Source organism: Pelobates fuscus, chromosome 1 (assembly GCF_036172605.1).
Source record: "Pelobates fuscus isolate aPelFus1 chromosome 1, aPelFus1.pri, whole genome shotgun sequence".
Lineage (NCBI taxonomy): Eukaryota > Metazoa > Chordata > Amphibia > Anura > Pelobatidae > Pelobates > Pelobates fuscus.
The window spans coordinates 434,322,976-434,341,657 of record NC_086317.1 but is presented as its reverse complement, the minus strand read 5'-3'; the positions used below and the strand labels follow the sequence as shown (position 1 = coordinate 434,341,657).

Sequence of the window (18,682 nt, the reverse complement as noted above, 5' to 3'; positions counted from 1 at the left end):
TGGTATTGTATGGATCCATGAGAAACCTTTTTGTGCTTTGGCTCATCTGAAGTCTCTCTGAGTAGAGATCACATTAAGTGTTCATTCCGGTCCGCTGTAGTTGTTATTATGCCAGGAGTGCCCCAGCACAGCCTTATTGCAAATAGTCAAACTGTTTGCCAACAATTCGACTCCTTACCTGGGATTCACTGTGGACTGCTCCTTTCCCCTTACAATTTGGTTCTGGGAGCAAGAAGCACTTCATAGGTTCTGCAGTGCAGGTACAACTTACTCTCTTTATTGCCAGGCTTAGCACAGGCAAAGAGCTTTTGGCCTTTGTTGAGGTAGGGAGCAGCACCCGGCGAAGCCCAGGTAAGAAAACAGTTTGACTACTATTGGTGGTGGTGAGTCAAAGCACATTTAGATTATCTGTTTTGTGCTCTGTATTTGGTATAGCCTCCTTCTGTGTCATTACAAATTCTGTCACTGCCTCTGATCAGTGGTGTCATCTTAAGGAAGTGCAATATTAGACTTGAGCCCTGCCAACCTTTTCATTTAGTCCAAAGACATTCGGACAAAACGATGTTTTGTTTTGGCCAAAACAAATGTAACTTGTTTATTCATTCTGTTTCAGACAAAATTCAGCCATTATTTTAGTTTAATTTAATTTTATTTGGTCGAATTAAATTCTGATCCAATTCCTACCCTTGTGCGATTGCCATATTTAAGAGTACAACATTAGCAAGCTATTCAGTAGATAGTCCCTTTTTGGTATCCTTATTAGTGATGTCGCGAACATAAAATTTTCGGTTCGCGAACGGCGAACTTGCGCAAATGTTCGCGAACGGGCGAACCGCCATAGGACTTCAATAGGCATGCGAATTTTAAAACCCACAGGGACTCTTTCTGGCCACAATAGTGATGGAAAAGTTGTTTCAAGGGGACTAACACCTGGACTGTGGCATGCCGGAGGGGGATCCATGGCAAAACTCCCATGGAAAATTACATAGTTGATGCAGAGTCTGGTTTTAATCCATAAAGTGCATAAATCACCTAACATTCCTAAATTGTTTGGAATAACGTGCTTTAAAACATCAGGTATGATGTTGTATAGATCAGGTAGTGTAAGGGTTACGACCGCTTCACAGTGACAGACCAAACTCCCTGTTTAACGCACCGCAAACAACCGCAAACAGTCCATTTGCACAACCGCAAACTCCCCATTTGCACAAGTTTGGATACCAAGCTAGCCATGTCCCGTTCCTTGTCCTCACTGATGTCATTGAAGGTCTCTCTTCCTCCACCCAGCCACGTACAACACCAAGGGTCCCCGAAAGGTGACAACAAGCCCCCTGGGACGCCTGCTGTGCTTGGTCTTCCACCTCCTCAAAGCCACCTTCCTCCTCTGCTTCAGACTCCTCTCTCTGCGTTATTATAAGATGTGTTAAGTAGTACTATTCCTATCAGTTTAATCCCTGTTACATCCCCTATCAGGGGACGTGTATATAAGTGTATATAAGGCCTCGATTTTAGGAACCGGGAGATGGAAAAAGATGCTTGGTCGGTCCTCCTACTTCAAATTTGGGGCACTGCGCGTGCAATCTAATGTGCCACCAGCTAGGAGTGGTGTGTTAAGTAGTACTATTATCAGTTTAAGCCCAATGTCACAACTACTAGTGTGGTCCAGCATGCAGAAACTATGTAAACATATACATAGGCAACAAAAGGAAAATAAAAGGACAGAGCATAAACCGGACCTTAGAATGGCCGGACTAATACGCTAGAGAGAGAGAATGGTCAAATGGAAAGCCGAGGTCAAGGAAGCCAGAAAATACATGTGGCGAAACCAACCGCACCACTGGGCCCTGGAGAAGCCTGTTTGCCTGCCTCCTACCTGCTGACTATGGCCCCTGGGTTATTTGGGGCATATTGTATTTTATTGTGCGACTGCTGGTCCTTTAAGCACAGTGAATGGTATTTTATTGTACTGCTGCTGGCCCTTTAAGAACTGTCTGGGGACATATTGAGACTTTGGGTAACAATACCCTTTAAGACTATGGCCCCTGAAAACGTATGGACTTTTATTCAGTGATTATGGCCCTGTGTGAGCGGTGATACCCCAGATAGCTATACCATGGAGCCTATTCATATAATGAAAGACTATGGGAAAGACTTTAGCTCCATGGCAATTGTACTGTGTGAATAGGATCTGCGCGCTATTCGGTAGTTTTGTGCGCTCAGATCCCAGCTGTCTGGGGATATGTGAAATGTCTGTGTGTTATGGATAAAAAGTAAATTTATGTATTTTAAAGTGTTTTACTGTCTTTGTGCTACCATGTGCTCAATGGAGTCTGTCTCTGTGCTGGAGATAATTGGATTACTTCTCCAGCACAGAGAAGGCTCTGTAAAAACCGGTCTGAGCTGGAAAGCTAGGGGTTTTAAAAGATACTTTACTAACATTTGAACCCCTGGTCTGATCCATGCCATTTTTTAATATGTTGTTCCCCTGAATGGATTGATTGTGGATATGTGTTTTTATGTGAATGTGATGTATGGTTTTGAAGTTACAGATATTGTGTAAAAGTTATGTTTTAAACTGTATAATAAGTGGATTATCTCTCAGGCTAAGGGGAGGGGATGTGTGGGTTGTACCATATCTCGGATTGGTTATTTTATGCCTCCCCCTGGGTGTGGCCTGTATGTGTGAGATGGAAATAAAAGCCAGGCTGGATGAGCCAGTCCAGAGTTCCTGTTTTACCCTCAAAGTGAAGTGTCGTCTCATTATTGGGGGAAGGATTGATTGCATGCTGTTCCAGTTGACTGCTAGGAGTGTAAGCCTATTCGTATGGTTCCTATTCAATGGTCTACAGCATTCAGAGGCTTGAGAAGATTCATACGCTGAATCGGTTCGGTGATTGTGGTGTCGGCTAGAGTGCTTGGAGGCCTCAGGAAGCGCTAGGAGCATCCTTTAACGGAGGTACTCAGTCGGGGTGCCAGGTGATCCGTTACAATACACAATACCGTTTACACAAGCCAAGTCAGGGAAACCAGAATTCAGAATAACCAGGGAAAAGCCAAGATCAGGATACCAGGAAATCAGATTCACAATGATAAAGCACTCTCAGGAAACCAGGAACAGGAAACCACGACAGGGCAAGGTACTGGGGTGAGCTAGGGATTTAAATATCACGCGGCGGGCCGGCAGCCGCGACACCCTGTTACGTCCCCCTCATTAGGCCTTTTTTAGTCGAATGTATCGCCCACTGTCAGTCCCTTCGGGATCCATCCCTCATTCATCTTAATAAAGGTGAGGTAATCTAGACTTTTTTGACCTAGGCGACTTCTCTTCTCAGTGACAATACCTCCTGCTGCACTGAAGGTCCTTTCTGACAGGACACTTGAAGCGGGGCAGGCCAGAAGTTCTATCGCAAATTGGGATAGCTCAAGCCACAGGTCAAGCCTGCACACCCAGTAGTCAAGGGGTTCATCGCTCCTCAGAGTGTCGATATCTGCAGTTAAGGCGAGGTAGTCTGCTACCTGTCGGTTGAGTCGTTCTCTGAGGGTGGACCCCGAAGGGCTGTGGCGATGTGTAGGACTTAAAAAGCTCCACATGTCCTCCATCAAAAACACGTCTGTAAAGCGTCCTGTCCTTGCCGGCGTGGTCGTGGGAGGATTACTTTCACCTCTTCCCCTGTTAGATTCCCATTGTGCTGTGACATCACCCTTATACGCTGTGTAAAGCATACTTTTTAATTGATTTTGGAACTGCTGCATCCTTTCCGACTTGCCGTAATTCTGTAACATTTCTGGCACTTTCTGCTTATACCGGGGGTCTATTAGCGTGGACACCCAGTACAGGTCGTTCTCCTTCAGCCTTTTTATACGAGGGTCCCTCAACAGGCACGACAGCATGAAAGACCCCATTTGCACAAGGTTGGATGCCGAGCTACTCATGTCCTGTTCCTCGTCCTCTCTCGTGATCTCTCTGAAGGTATGTTCTTCCCCCCAGCCACGTACAACACCACGGGTACCAGATAGGTGAAAACGAGCACCCTGGGATGCCTCTTGTGGTTGGTCTTCCTCCTCCTCCTCAAAGCCACATTCCTCCTCTGACTCCTCTTCCTCACAATCCTCTTCCAGCGTTGCCGCAGGTCCAGCAAGCGATGCTGATAAGACTGTTTCTGGTGGTGATGGTGACCACAACTCTTCCTCTTCACGCTCATCTACGGCCTGATCCAGCACTCTTCGCAGGGCACGCTCCAGGAAGAAAACAAATGGTATGATGGTGCCTTCGGTGTGACTGACTAGGTCTGTCACCTCCTCAAAAGGACGCATGAGCCTACAGGCATTGCGCATGAGCGTCCAGTAACGTGGCAAAAAAATTCCCAGCTCCGCAGAGGCTGTCCTAGCACCCCGGTCATACAAATACTCGTTAACGGCTTTTTCTTGCTGGAGCAGGCGGTCGAACATTAGGAGTGTTGAATTCCAACGTGTCGGGCTGTCGCAAATCAAGCGCCGCACTGGCATGTTGTTTCGCCGCTGGATATCGGAAAAGTGCGCCATGGCCATGTAGGAATGCCTGAAATGGCCACACACCTTCCTGGCCTGCCTAAGGACGTCCTGTAAGCCTGGGTACTTATGCACAAAGCGTTGTACGATCAGATTACACACGTGCCATGCACGGCACATGTGTCAACTTGCCCAAATACAATGCCGCCAACAAATTTCTTCCGTTGTCACAAACCACTTTGCCGATCTCCAGTTGGTGCGGAGTCAGCCACTGATCCACCTGTGCGTTCAGGGTGGACAGGAGTGCTGGTCTGGTGTGACTCTCTGCTTTCAGGCAAGTCATAACCAAGATGGCGTGACACTGCCGTATCCGGGATGTGGAACAGTACCTGGGAGCTGGGGGGGTGCCGTTGATGTAGAACAAGACGCAGCAGTAGAAGAGGACACCAACTCCTCTGCAGAGCCACGCATTCCATGCTTGGCAGCAGTCTGCAGGTTTACCCAATGCGCAGTGTAGGTGATATACCTGCCCTGACCATGCTTTGCAGACCAGGTATCAGTGGTCAGATGGACCCTTGCCCCAACACTGTGTGCCAGACATGCCATGACTTCCTTTTGCACAATCGAGTACAGGTTGGGGATTGCCTTTTGTGCAAAGAAATTTCAGCCGGGTACCTTCCACTGCGGTGTCCCAATAGCTACAAATTTTTTGAATGCCTCAGACTCCACCAGCTTGTATGGTAAAAGCTGGCGGGCTAAGAGTTCAGTCAAGCCAGCTGTCAGATGCCGGGCAAAAGGGTGACTTTGTGACATTGGCTTCTTACGCTCAAACATGTCCTTGACAGACACCTGACTGTGGGCAGATGAGCGGGAACTGCTCAAGGCGAGAGACGGAGGGACGGATGGTTGAAAGGGGGCAAGGAGGACAGCAGTGGTTAACATGGCTGAAGATGCTGGACCAGGAGGAGGATGGTAGGTTTCAGTTTGTGTGCCACTTGTACTCATGTGTTGATCCCATAGGCGTTTGCGATGTGCGATCATGTGCCTTCGCAAAGCAGTTGTACCTAGGTGGGTGTTGGACTTCCCACGTTTCTTTTGGCACAGGTTGCAATTTGCAAAGGGCATCGCTGTTGTCAGAGGCAGACACACAAAAAAAATGCCACGCTGCTGAGCTCTGCAATGACGGCATTCTGGTGGTGGCAACAGCATGCGTTGATTGGCGTGCTGTCTGGCTGACCCCCGGTGCCGATGCATGCTGTCTGACTGTGCCACTAGCTCCTTGCGATGACCTCCCCCTGCTTCCAACTCGTCTCCTTCTCCTCCTCTCTGTCTCCCCATCTGAACTTTCCCCCTGTTCTTCTTCTCTTCTAGCGTGCACCCACGTGACATCCACGGACGCATCATCATCATCAACCGCTTCACTTGTATCTGACAACTCAGCAAAGGAAGCAGCAGCGGGTACAACATCATCATCATCATCACACCGTACGTCCATGTGTGTAATGCAGCCTGACTGAGACATATCCCTGTTATCTACATCCTCTGGCAATAATGGTTGTGCATCACTCATTTATTCCAACTGATGTGTAAATAACTCCTCTGACAGATCAAGTGAAGCGGCTGTGGTGCTAGTGTTGGTGGTGGTGGCAGGCGGGCGAGTGGTAACTTGAGAGGTGCCCGAAGCTAAGCTGGAGGAGGATGGTGCGGAAGCTGTGGAAGATTGGTTGTCCTGTGTTAGCCAGTCAACTATGTCCTCAGAACTTTTGAAGTTCAGGGTACGTGGCCTCTAAACACTGGGCATTATCCTAGGGCCAAAGGTAATCACAGCACCACGACCACGACGGGCCCTGCGGGGTGGCCTGCCACTGCCTGTCATTTTTTTCGATTAGTGGTACTATGCGTGCAAGCTACTGTGAGACCAGATATGAGTGGCACTGTGCAGTGGCAGAAGTTGGCAGAGTAGACGCTGTAGGCCAGACACACACGCTTGCAGACAACTAACTGCTATAGTTTTTTTAAATGCAAGCTATTGGGACACCAGATATGAGTGAGTGGTGGCACTGGGCAAGTGGGCACAGTATACGCTGTGAGCCTGACACACACCCTGGCAGACAACTAACTGCTATTCAATCTATTACAGTCAAAATTGTATTTTTTTTTTTTTTTAAATGTACACTACTGTTACACCAGATATGAGTTGCACTGGTGTGACACTGTGCCTTGGCAGGCCCTGAAACGCACACTCGTGAAGGAAACTGACTGCTATTATATTACAGTCCAAAAAGTTTAGTTTTTTTAAATGCAAGCTATTGGGACACCAGTGAGTGAGTGGTGGCACTGGGCAGGCCCTGAAACGCACACGCGTGAAGGAAACTGACTGCTATTGTATTACAGTCCAAAAAGTTTAGTTTTTTTAAATGCAAGCTATTGTGACACAAGTGAGTGAGTGGTGGCACTGGGCAAGTGGGCACAGTATATGCTGTGAGCCTGACACACAGGCTGGCAGGCAGACAACTGCAATTACATTACACAGAAGAAAAAAAAAGGCAGACTGATGTTCTAGCTCTAAAATGGGCTTTTTGGGGGAGGGAGGGTCTGCTGCTGATTGACTGGAATGTGTATGCTGACTGTGAGGTACAGGGTCAAAGTTTACTCAATGATGACGAATGGGGCGGACCAAACAGTGCATATGTTCGCCATCCGTGGCGAACGCGAACAAGCGATGTTTGCCAGGAACTATTCGCCAGCGAACAGTTCGGGACATCACTAATCCTTATGCCAATCCTGCAAGCAGGTGGGGGCCCTAAATAATAAGGGGGTGTGGACCTATTGTCCCTTCTAATGCCCACCTATTGGTGGCATTTGTGTCTCCCCATTAAAATTATCCTTCCCAGTGACTAGGGGTCCCCAAGTCCCTAGTCAGCTACCCATAAAAAATAAAAAAATACAGTAACTTTCCCCTCAATCTAATACTAGTGAGAGCATTAAACTAAATACCTGTAAAATAAAAAGTAATGCACACCATAAGATGTCTTCTTTCTTCTGCCACCTTCTTTTCTTCAGCTCCAAAGGAGGCCAAAGAAAAATCCATAAAGTCTCATCACAAGTATTAATATAAAAAAGGACCTGATCGCAAAAAAACAAACAAAACAACACACCGAAAAAAATATGCTGGCAAAAATAAAATATCTTCAGACCATGCCTGCAGAATGTATTTGCAGGGAAGGGAATGACTTATTATGCTTTACCACACTGTACAATTGGAGTCATAGTGGTCGCCAACCAATCAGAGTGCTCTGACAGGTGAACCTTGAGACTAACTTGAAAAGCCAAACAAATCAGAGCGCTTTGAATCAAATATTTACGACGTGAGAAAGCTTTCTAAGGCTTTACCCGGCCCGCAAGCTCATTTTTGCAAGGATGCCTTGTTGGGTAAAGATGGATTATTTTTTCGTCTGGAATTTTTTTTGCGATTGGGCTCTTTATTTTTTTTTTATGATTGTGAAATTTTGTCCAGCAAGCAATTTGTTTTAATTTCATTTGTTGTAATTTGTATTCGCCTATTCGTCTTTCGGTCAGATTGCCAAAAATTTGTACGATAACATGTTTGTGCAAAAACAAATGCCCACGTCTATGCAAAATAACACAACTTGAACTCTTACATGCAAAAGTGAGTGCCAGGGATGTGCCAGTTGTGCCTAGAGAGACCCAAATTCAGGGCCAAATCGTTGTCCTCCTCACTCGTAATAGCACTTTTTGCAGCAGATTAAACGTATCTAGGTAAAGATAAATTATCTAAATCCCCTATTGTACATATGTAATATGGAACAAATACTGCTGCAATTTCACATTTACAGTGCAGTTTACAGACTGACCACCATGTGGTACTAGAAGCAAACTATATATTCTTTATATAAATCTACATCGTTCTCTAACCATAGCTCACTCTTCTTTTGCGCTCTCCGTTTTTGATAAAATGTATATCAGGGCGATGTAACAAACAATGACTAGAGAATTAATGTTTAACACCAGACAAATAAAAAATAGAAAAAATACATTTGACGTCTCTCATATGCAAACCAAGGTGTGATCAGAGCTTGATTAAGAGTCTGTGAAGCCTGTACAAGTTACCAAGTAAGATCCTTTCACATATACACGATGTCTGCTTACGCACACGATGGACGCCAAGTTGTCAAATCTGATTCACATCTACGGTCGTAGTAATGCAAACCGTCTCAATTCAGCTATTTTAACTTTAAAATTTACTTTGAATTCCCGACAATTCTCACCTTAGTGAATAAACCTGCCTTTATATCTAATTAAAGCTGAAAAACAAAAATCTCAGGGTTATTTATAAAATTGTGAATTCAAAGTGAAAATTAAATTGGAGAACATTGCAATGCTTTTAGTTTGGCTACTTTGGACCTAAATTTGAAATTCACTTTGAATTCTTACTTTAGTAAATAATCCTGTATCAGCATGTGGGAACAACTGCCGGATTACTATCTTGCATAATATATTTGGCTCAATGACAAACTAAACAGCAGTTCAGCAATCTTACAATAAGAGTGGATCATCCAGTGGGTAGGGTAAATGAATGAAAAAGACACCTACAGCAAATTCTAAATGTCAAAGTTCTGATCATTTCTGAGAAGACAACTCCTCAGGGTGTGTTAAAGTTGAAATTAGAAAGGTCATGCTTTATGCTAACCCTACACATTAGTATGATATCCTGAAAAATGGCTAAATTAAGTTACCTTGATAATTGATACCCTACAAACTCATGCAACGTCCTGAGTGTACACAATTACATATATGTTTATATTGGTTGCTCTTTGCAGACATATTGAATTTTGGAGAAATTTAGAAGAATTCGACAATTTGGAAGAGTCCACATTTTTTAATTCCTTACAAAAGCAAAACAAACAAATTCGGAATGAATTCAAGCCAAATTTAGTTTTGCGTTACCAAATTCGTCTTCATAAACATAGCAAATTAGGAACATATCTATTATGCAGCTGAAAACAGCAACAATAAGAAAATGCTCTTTTTTTTCGCCCTTTCAATTTAGATGTTTCTCCAATGTGCTATCCTTATGAGGGATTCCCATAATTAAGGGTACTAAACTAGGAAGCAAGAAACTGCAAAATTGAGAAAAGGTTGTTTTTCAACTTTGAGCTGTTTAGTAGATAGTGCCATAATTTGGTAGTCTTATGTGGGATTGCTATAATTAAGAATACCAAACTGGGATTTATCTACTCAGCAACTGCTAAAAAAAACCACTCTAATATGGTATCTTTCAGGATAGTGGGAGTAATTGGTGTCTGAATTTCATTTTGGTTCTGAAATAGTTTTTTAATTTTTACATTTCAGACAAACTGAAATTCGAAAATTAACAAATTGAAATACAACTAAACTCATTTTTCGTCTGGGCACATCTCTACTGAATACCCAACAACCTACATACCTAACTGAAGATAGGGATTCCAAACTACGGTACTAAACTTCAATAAAAGCAATAGGCATGAAGGCACAAATTGAATTACTATAGCCAAATGTGATCAAGATTCGGCCGGTCTGACTGATTCTGGAACATTGGTTCTGATGAGTTTGGAAAATCAGCACCGGAATCGCAGACTTATTAACTACTACATGGCGGCTGATGCTAAACGCAATGTAGAATCTCCCCACCAGCCCATGAAGGCACACAGTAGGGCCAAGGCTCAGATAGCACCAGCTCTGCATGGGCCGACAGGGGAGATCTGTAATCTCCCCTGCCACCGGGCAGCGCCAATGAGGGACAGGTTCAAGTAAGTATTAGTGGTAGCAGACTGCTATGATCTCTTCTTTGGTTGCACAGCCCCCTTATGGGCTTATTGATGTTGCCTAAGCTAATGTAATGTCATCTTCCATCTCTTGAAATCACTACATAGCGCAGAAGGAGCTGTGCAGTCCGAGGCAGGTGCCTATTGTACGTAATTGCAAATCCAACTCTGATAATAAGCACAATTATGGAAAACAATATAATGTATTTTTTTCCATTATTGAAATATGTTATTCATTTGTAATACTGTGTCACACGTACATGTAAAGTGTCCAAAATAAAGCCCTATCTGTCCATTAAAAAAATATAATTCATAATAAGTATTGTTGTACTTAAAGAGAAAGAATTAAATTATGATGGAATAAACACATTGCAAAAGTTTTTTTTTTTTTTAACCCCTTAAGGACCAAACTTCTGGAATAAAAGGGAATCATGACATGTTACACGTCATGTGTCCTTAAGGGGTTAAAGAGCTTAGTTATGAATGGGTTGAATGTTAATCTAACAAGTTTTGATAAAGATGTTAAAGCCAAATGTAATACAGAGAATCAAATAAGCATTCCTGTTATTTGAAAAAAGAAAAAAAAAAAAGCTTGGTCGTTTTATTGGGATGACCCACTTGTGAAAATATAGCACATTCATTATGCGCACTATGTACTTTAAATAATATGGACATTATATATACATGGATTCACTAAAGTGTAATTTGACAAGAATTCAAAAGAAATAATTAAAAGTACATGTCTAATTTAGCCTATAATAGCTGAAATGTGAAAAATTCTCAGTAATAGTTTGACTACTTTGGCCTGAAATGTGAACTGTACCTTTTCCAACAATTCATACTGAATACCATTTATGGCAGGGGTGCCCAAAAGGTAGATCCCCTGATGTTGTAGAACTACAACTCCCATGATGCTTTGCATGCCTTTAGAATGACAAAGCATCATGGAAGTCGTAGGTTTTTTTTTTTAAAAACATCTGGGGATCTACCTTTTGGGCACCCCTGCTTTATGGATTCCAAGGCACAAATGGAAACTGCTGTTCTGCAGTGTGTATGTAGAGCTAATATGCCGCATGACAGAGATCAGTTAAAGGGAAACTATAGTGTCAGGAAAACAAACTTGTTTTCCTGGCACTATAGCTTCCCCCTTTGTCAAGACCCCCTCACGTGGCACTGAAGGGGTTAATTACCCTTCCAGTCACTTACCTGGGTCCAGCGCCGATGTCCCTTGGCACTGGCTCAGCTCCACCCACTCTCCTCCCCCGCCAACGTCCGCCAGCGGGGGTGACCTAATGCGCACGCGCTGCAATGGCCATGCTCGCATTAGCATTTCCCCATAGGAAAGCATTATCCAATGCTTTCCTATGGGGATTCTGTTTATGCTGGAGGTCCTCATGTAGAGTGTCAGGACATCCAGCGTCGTTTAGCTGACCAAAAGTCATCTAAGAGACAGCCACTAGAGGAGGAGTTAACCCTAGCAGGTAATTATTGCAGTTTATAAAAACTGCAGTATCTACGACTCTAAGGTTAAGGGTGGTGGGAGTTGGCCTCCAGACCACTTCAATGAGTTGAAGTGATCTGGCTGCCTGCAGTGTCCCTTTAATCAAGGAGAGGCCCCAAAGAACTGCGTTAATCAGTTAACTGGTTTGTCTGCTGCAGCACTTCCATACTACGTACATAATGTAAGACAGCACTTTTCATGCCCTGCCAACCATCACAAGGATGTGTGATATCTGTCCAGGAAAACATGGAAACAAACGTGAGTGCTGAGAAGAGAAGATCATTGACATCCTGACACTGAGGGTTAAATAGGAGAAAATGTTCATATGCTTAAAGCAGCTGTATCGCAAGACTGGCTGCGATTAGTAATTAGTGATAAATCCCTCATATATTCAATCAACACCTTTCTAAATGATATTTATATGTAAGGGGGGGTTAGCTAAATTTCAGGATTAGATTTAAAATCTGTTTTTTATTTTATTTTTTTAGGAAATTTTAAGTGCGGTTTTATTTATTTTTTATCTCCTTTAATTGAAACTATTTTACTCTGGTTCTCACCATGCGTTACAGGGATGTATTTTCTCAGTTTTCAATGGGTGTCATGGAGCTTGATGACTTTTTAGCTTCTCCTCCTCCTGGGGTCGAGATTCAGAATCTCCTTGGACGCAGTATAGTGAAATGTGTCTCGGACGGCGTCTATGCGGTTGCTGATAACTTTATCCTTCCATCTGGCCGAAGGGTTATTTTTAATGACACTCTGGGACAGTGAGTATGCTCGTACTAATGGGTCATTCTATAGAACTACTGTCTCTTTCCCCAATATTATCAGTAATTTACTAAAGCGAGAATTGTCAGGAATCCAAAGTGAACTTCAAATTTAAGGCCAAAGTAGCTGAACTCTAAGTGTTGCTGAATGGAGATGGTTTCCATTTTGACTAGACTGGCCTCAAACTTGAAAGTTTTTTTTTTTTTTTTTTTAAATTGTCTACAACTCCACATGGAACAAAATAGAACTATGAGGTTATGGGTAGGTTAAATTAACTTGGACAATTTCCCACCTTGTGTACAAAAATGTGTGAAACCTATTATTCAGTCACTAAAGCAACACTCCAATCATCTTAACCAATTCAGCCTGCTGTAGCAATTCTGGTGCTAGGATTGCCTCTGTGCCCACCCACTGTAAATGGCCAAACTGTTTTAAGAATGGTTTAACCTCTTTCCTGGCTTTTTCCGGTGATCCACCTTACCTCTCTTACTGCCTGCGCCTCGTGTATGTAATTCAAGACAGTGTTCATTAACTGAGGTTGTCAGATGAGCACTTTCTGTCAATTGGCTCAGTGGCTGGGAGTGTCCGAATGGACCCAGGTAAGCTATCAAATCATTTTTAATTGGTTTGATTACATTTTCTGTGATGGCACCAGGACACTGCTGGAAACATAATCCTACAAGGTGCTGTAGTAGTCATGGTACTTGGAGTGTTAATTTAAAGTACCACTTTAGTGTTGGGAATACAGAGCTGTATTCCCAACACTAAAGTGTCCCTCTGCCTGTGTGATCCCACAGCCCTTGTCCATGAAAGGGTTAAAATCCCTTCCAGTCACTTACCAGATATCAGCGCCAAGGTTACTTGGTGCTGGGTTGCGCTCCTTGTCCTCCGTAAGCCGATTAGTGGGGACCCTAACTTGTGGCGAGCGTGCATTAGACCTTCTCCACAGGAAAGCACTGACTCGATACTTTCCACTAAGGATTTAGAAAATGCTGGATGTTTTCACTCAGTGAGAATGTCCAACATCTAGTGGCGGTCTCTCATACAGAAGCAGTCTGATCCCTGCAATGTAAACACTGTAGTTTCTCTAAAACTGCAATATCTTACATTGTGGGATCTGTGTGTCTGTAGTGTCCCTTTTAACTTCAAAAAACACAGATGCGCTCTATAAAGTGTGTGTAATTCTGTAATGCAACTTTCATTTTATTAAAGAATTCTGCTACGCTAAACAATTTGTAGCAGCTATGTGTCGGAGCCTGACAGACCTGATGAGTCTGTTTCAACAGTTTGGGTAGCCAATTTTAGAGTTCAAACCAAGGGTTAGAAACCACTGCTCAAGGGTAAAGTTTGCTAAAAAAAAAGTTATGGTTTTAGGAACATGCTTATGTATGTAATTTTACATATTGCTTCTGATTGCATCTAACTTTCCTAAATGTGCAATTTTCTGTTTCTCAAATTTTACTGGGAAATAGTATCTCTAACTATTAATGGTGGGAATATAAATTGCTTGAGTTTTGTTTTTTGTTTTTTTTCTCTGCAATTTAAAGGGATAGTAAAGTAGAAAACACGTATTGCTTATTTTAGTAACAAACACTAACATCTTGTGGTGATCACATGCATTCTCACTCGGAGTTATACATTTCTTCTCCCCACCACAAGAATATAATCATTTGGCTTAATTGTGTACTCCATGGTAAAATCATCAGGGAGGAAAATTTGAGGGACTTGTATGTTCAAATATATATGTTCCAATTTTGACATGACTCCATTTACTTCCCATTATAAAACACCTGGCAAAGATAGATATGAGGCTGTAACAAAATACACATATGGGGTCTTTTGAGTAGTGGGTCATACACTGTGAAATTCCCAATGAATCTGGTGTGTGCAGTGGCAGCTGATTACATTTGATTCTGGGTGAAACTCTGCTAAGGTTTCTAATGATTAAGGAGGAAAAACTGTTTCTAGAGCAGTTTGACTTCTTTGTGGGGGTCTGCAGCTCTGCTGGGTGCTATTGTGTGGTAAAGCTCTTGGGAACTTTGACACTTGGTGTCAGAGCGTTGCAGTGGTAACCTGCGGCGATGCTTACTGACCACTACTTCAGTCTGCAGACAGGAGACTGTATTGGGCTCTCTCCTCCAGGGCAGAGTGGAGCGTCCTTGCACCTGGCAGGATACAGGACAAGACGCCAGGCTCCCTCCTGGTGTTGAGCCCGAAGTCACGGACCTAGGACCCGACGGATCAGTCTGCCATTCTTTGCTGGCCTGAGTTAATCACTGGTTAGGCGAACTTGTTACATTTTTAGAAACTGGTTCACACAAACCAACTGGATCCTGCCACTGTATATGAACAATTATTTTTTTTTTCTCCTCCTGTAGGACCATCAATATAACCTCACGGGAGGAATATGAGGATGTAAAACAGAAGCTGTATACCAAGCTGCTTATTCTCATCATATTTGCCTGTGAGACCAATGAAGATGAATACGGAACAAGAAAATACTTTAAACCCACCAACTGTAAGGCCATTACCTGTGCTGTCAACATATTTAATGGTATTTACTAAAGTCTAAATGTAAGCTAGTAAGTGCTAATTTAGAATTCAGATCTTAATTTAGTCGAACATAAGCTATCGGAACCAAAAATGACTCCTACTTGGTGACAATGAAACATCTAAGAACCCCCCAGTCAATCTGTGCAGTATAGATGGCAAATAATAAATTGAAACACATGGTGGTGTACTGCTTGGTAATAGTGCTTTTTTACCTGTTTTGTTATTCAATAAATATGAAGGTTTAAAGCCAACCCATGTTTCCATTTTAAATTATGTATTTGGCTTATTGGTTTTTACGGTATTATTTTCTCTCCTCTCTGCATGTAAATTAATAATCCATTGGCACATCTTACACAAACGGTCTGTTTTACAGTGGTGAAGCATTATATTCTGCTGGTCAGTGGGGTCTATCTACAGAGAGAGATGGAAAGGCTTTTGAATGAGTGTCATCGTCGTACAAGGACCTGTGTTAACTTCCTTCTGAAGGTATGTAAAACAAACCTTCAATGGCTACGATGACTGAACAAGCAATGGAAATCCTTATGGTAAAAAAGGTTATCTTAGTCTGCAGAGAACGTGCATTGTTTAAAAGTTGGACTGTCTCTGTAGCTGTCCTTGTTTTTTAATCTGTATGTCCTGCGCATTTGGCAAATGTTAGTTTCTGTAAGATAGACATCACATGTTGGCCTTCTTTAATTACAAGACCTCTAAGTGGGGAAAAGTTGCATATTCCGAAACGGGCAGTGTTGCCAAACAGATGCTACTTAACTTTCTGGAGTATACTACTCAATTCTGCCTAGATCCACTCTACTGATGGCTGACACACCAAGTCCATATGCTAAAGCCAGACCTAGCATTTAATTGTAGTTGCCTTCTAGGCAGTAAGAATAATGCATGTCACTCTATTGGTAAGTTGTCACTAGATCTCTAAATAAAATCAACATTTAGTGGCTGTCCCCCCTAGCCATCAAATTGCACCCCTCCCCTTCAATTTTCTTTTTATTTTTGGTACATACAGAAATCTGAATCCTGAAACAAACTAATTGGCACTTCCACTATCTATCAAATGCATCGTGAGTTCACAAATTTGGTTGCGACTAGCCAAAATTTGGACAAACTGCATTTTGAGTGACACTGAATGCAAAAGTCTAATAACATTTGTGGGGTTTGCTGTAAACTATCCAATTTCTGCAGTGGGTTCTCACCAACTTTAACAGTAATTCTATAGCACTGCTCATCTTATCCTGTAAGCAGTTGAAGTTCAATTATCATTTTTACTGTGGAAAGTCATAAACTGTCTAGTGGTAATAATGATGCAAAAAGAAACCCTGCAGATACTTGTAGCTCTCTGGTGAGCACAATAAATCTGTCCAATGCAACAGTGTATGTTTCCCATATACCGCCTCACCAACGCCAATTAACTGTATATTTATTAGCTTGACTTCAAGGATTGTCTAATACGTTGGACCTATGGCAATGACTTCACAGTACCTCATGGAGGGGAAGGAATCATTCCTAGCTGGGAAAATACAAGGATATTCATAAACTACAGAGTCGATTATGGATGCCAACTGTGGCAACTCTGGGGACTGAACAACTTCAAATTTGCTCTTCAGGCTTATCCAGTAAGTGTTTCCAGTTTATATTTCTTATTCCACAGTGAGATAATGTGGTGGACTCCCTTGTAGACCACACTTGAGATTGGAAGGCAGACCTGCGGTGTCAGAAGTATGAATGGAATATCCTTGAGATAATCTAGATCTGTCAAAGTTGTGCAGTGACTGTTTTCATGTGTTGACCCAACTACTAGAAATTCAAGTGAGACTGCATATTCTCTTTTCTCGTTAATTTCTTCAAGCTACATGGGTCCTGCCAGGCCAAATGTCAATTTATTGCAATGGGTAACTGCTGGTCTCTTTGGAAATGCATATATTACAGTATCTTCCAATGTGACCATGTCTTGACTCTAGTCGAGATTCTGTCAATCTCCAATATAATGCTGAAGGCTTTGTAGCATTTTTCTCTGAATGTTTGTAAGAAAACGAACGTGGGCACTCTTAATACTTTTTATTTTTTTCTTACCTCAATGTGCCCAATTTTTTTACTTGGACAAAAAAAAACTGGTTACAAGGCTGGGCTGCAACAAATGAAGTAAAGGCAGGAAGTATGACATCACCTCCTCCCTCCCTGCCCCCCTGTTTTAACTCCAATGTACTTCATGCCTAACCATACACTATTTGCGCTTAGGTTGAATTCTTGAAATATCATACTCCTGAAGAACAAGAGGTGGTGCAAGAGATCTTTGAAGTCTTCAATAAAACCGAAGAGCTGGAAATGTAGTGTGGTAGACGAAGCACTGCATGGCTGGAGCGTCTTTGTGGAAGATTCCATTTTAAGCATAACAATTTCATTTTAATACATCTGCTTTTACTAAGTTATGATTTACATTATTTTGGGGGGGAAAAAATTGCAGACATGTGTAACGTTATATTTTGCCTCTTATGGGCCAGGCACTGCTCTTGGTGTGTAGAGTAAATCATGTGCAGAGGCTCAATTGACATTATAGTAACCTGTCTGTTCTGTAAACTTCTTCTTTATTTGGGGTGATGTGTCTAATTTTAGGAATCCCCTTATTAAAAGGAATCTACTAAAAATGTTCTTATGTGTGTAGTGTTTCTCTACCAGTGGTGGCTCTCCACTGTGTGAGGTCCTAGGTGAAACATGAACATAAGGGCAATAGCTGCACCCATGGTGGGGGTGGGTGGAGGGGAGGATAATGTGAGCGGTAGTAAACTTAACTGGCCAGAGTCTCTGGTGTCTAGTGCTGTCTCTGTAAATAAACTAGCTGACTGCTGCTTGGGAAGGAGAGAGGCACATATGAGGTGAGCGTTATGGCATGGGGAGAGATATGGAAAGGGGGGTGGGTTTGGCATGGGGAGAGATATGGAAGGGGGGTGGGTTTGGCATGGGGAGAGATATGGAAAGGGGGTGGGTTTGGCATGGGGAGAGATATGGAAAGGGGGTGGGTTTGGCATGGGGAGAGATATGGAAAGGGGGTGGGTTTGGCATGGGGAGAGATATGGAAAGGGGGTGGGTTTGGCATGGGGAGAGATATGGAAAGGGGGTGGGTTTGGCATGGGGAGAGATATGGAAAGGGGGGTGGGTTTGGCATGGGGAGAGATATGGGGGGGTAAGTTGTGGGTGCTAGGGAAGTTATATTAGTGCAATCTTCATGCTGGGGCAAGTCCTGTGAATGCAATCTCTGTGCTGGGGCAAGTCCTGGATACTGGGGCAGCTACTGTGAGTGCAATCTCAGTCCTGGGGTGTGTAAATCATGGGTGCTAGGGCAAGTCTGGTGAGTGAAAACCATTTTATGCGCACTAGCAGGTGGAAGGGTTTGTAGGAGTTCTCCTTGCAGTGGATCCATATCTGCACTCTTTGTAGAATTGACTAGTCAGCCTAAGCAGACCAGGGGCACTTTCAGTGCTCTCTGCAAAGCCCAAATGCCCTGAGCATAGCGCAAACACATCAAGTTTGTTGGACAGTTCCT

General features: G+C 42.9%; 1 protein-coding gene across 1 annotated transcript; it reads left to right on the top strand.

Moving 5' to 3' along the window:
• The first annotated feature begins 12,299 nt into the window (after positions 1 to 12,299).
• On the top strand, positions 12,300 to 17,756 carry LOC134598086 (uncharacterized). Its single transcript, XM_063444873.1, has 5 exons — positions 12,300 to 12,578; positions 14,958 to 15,097; positions 15,506 to 15,618; positions 16,569 to 16,757; positions 17,380 to 17,756. Exons 1-5 carry the CDS (start codon positions 12,373 to 12,375, stop codon positions 17,470 to 17,472), a joined length of 741 nt encoding a protein of 246 aa, XP_063300943.1. The 5' UTR covers positions 12,300 to 12,372; the 3' UTR covers positions 17,473 to 17,756.
• The last annotated feature ends 926 nt before the right edge of the window (positions 17,757 to 18,682 follow it).